Source organism: Arachis ipaensis, chromosome B03 (genome assembly GCF_000816755.2).
Source record: "Arachis ipaensis cultivar K30076 chromosome B03, Araip1.1, whole genome shotgun sequence".
Lineage (NCBI taxonomy): Eukaryota > Viridiplantae > Streptophyta > Magnoliopsida > Fabales > Fabaceae > Arachis > Arachis ipaensis.
This window is the reverse complement of record NC_029787.2, coordinates 11,823,190-11,824,965: the sequence shown is the minus strand read 5'-3', so window position 1 is coordinate 11,824,965 and position 1,776 is coordinate 11,823,190. Positions and strand designations below refer to the sequence as shown.

At 27.8% G+C, this 1,776-nt stretch overlaps 1 protein-coding gene across 1 annotated transcript; it reads right to left on the bottom strand.

Annotated features, from left to right (window-relative positions):
- LOC107634160 (S-norcoclaurine synthase 2) lies at positions 518–1,529 on the bottom strand. Its single transcript, XM_016337737.2, has 2 exons — positions 1,301–1,529; positions 518–958 (listed from the first exon to the last, which is right to left on the bottom strand). Exons 1-2 carry the CDS (start codon positions 1,482–1,484, stop codon positions 666–668), a joined length of 477 nt encoding a protein of 158 aa, XP_016193223.1. The 5' UTR covers positions 1,485–1,529; the 3' UTR covers positions 518–665.

Here is a 1,776-nt window from a genome sequence, read left to right as displayed (position 1 = left end):
AAATATTTTTAAAAATAAATTATAAATGTTGTAAAGTAAGAAATATGGTAGAAATAAAGATGAGAGAATGTCCAAAAAAAAGAGAGAAATAATATACCAAAAAAAAGATGAAAGAATAAGAGGCAGTAATTATTTACACTATGGGTGAGGAAAAGCTGAATTTGCATGAAATGAGATAAAATAACAAAATTTGTCTAATATGGTATTATTAATACAAACTGATTACAAGAAACGTTACTGAAATCATAGCAGAGAATAAAAATCAGAATCTCTATCCAAGTTAAAAACACTAATTTTCCTTATAATATGACAACAATAAAACCACTATAGACATACCAAATAAAAAATTACTAATATATAATACCACTTAACCCCAAAGCCTAGTCTAGTTTGCAGCTCATCTTAGAATTGATAGAACAAGACCTAATAATTATGTATGTACTACTAATAATTAAATTGATAAAATTTGTTTAAATCCGTAACGAATTAATCCTTATTTTATCAGGTTAGAGATATATTGAAAAATAAAATAAAAAAATCATGACATTTACTGATCAAAGAAATACAACATTCTATATCAATGAATTCTCATTTAATAGCATAGGTGTCTCTCAATCTCAAAACTAAAACGCAATAATTATTTTATTGAGATATTTATGCTAAGCTTATTTTGGAGCCTTGTTTTTGTTGAGATAATTCTTTGCAAGTTCAGCAATATTTGCAAGTATCTGAGTGGAAACAAGTGATTCATTAGCAGCATGATCTTCTTTGAGTTCATACTCAATTGTGGATTTGATTATGCTTGAATCTTCACCTTTTTCAATCACTTCAAATCTAACCCTAAATAGAGTGAACCCTAACTCCAAGTACCCTCCTTCAACTACCTCTGTTTCCTTTATGCGTTTCTCATTATCAATCTTTGTGAACTTCTCCTTGTAACTTGGTGGCCCCGGAATGCCTAATTAACATCCATGTCAACCAAATCAATGTCATTCAACACTTCTATAAAACAATTAATCAAACAATATTATTAATTGAGTAATTCTAGCTAACAAGATATCCTAGCTCTGACATTTTTTTACTGGTAAAAAAACTCCTCAATCTTCATTAATTGAAATAAATAAATAAAACAAACGATTACCTAATACCTAACTAGCAGTATACATTTTCCATTATAAGCAAGTATAAAAATTCTAAATAGCAATAGGTAGTGAATTAAGGTCAATATGATGGAATAAATTAGAAAAATGAGAAAAATACACGAGTAACCCTAATTAATTTGAGTATTTAAATTAATTACCTGGAACAAAAGTTAGTTTGAGAACAGTTCCAAGAGCACCATCTCCTTCCGTCAACTCCACCTTCTGAAAGATTTGTGGCATCTCTTTCTCAACAAATTTTGCAATCTCAAGTGTCCCAAACAGCTTCCATGCTTCACTTGCTGCCACCTCAAGCTCTAGTTCATGCTCAACCTTCCCAAACATCTTCTCTCTTTAATTTAATTTGCACAAAAATAAAGCCTATCTTCATATATATATATAGGTCCCCACAAGGCAAATGTGAGACGTGGATTTGTTTATATCCAATCCAATCTAGACCTTACCGTAAGTTTAATTTAATTCAGAAAATAAAAATGATTAAAATTATATTATTATAATTTTATAATTGTTTTATGTCTATATCTTTTATAATAAATTCTGTTTTGATATTAATATGTTTTAATAATTAATATATATTTTGTTTTGTTAATTATTAAAAAATAATTTAAATATATAG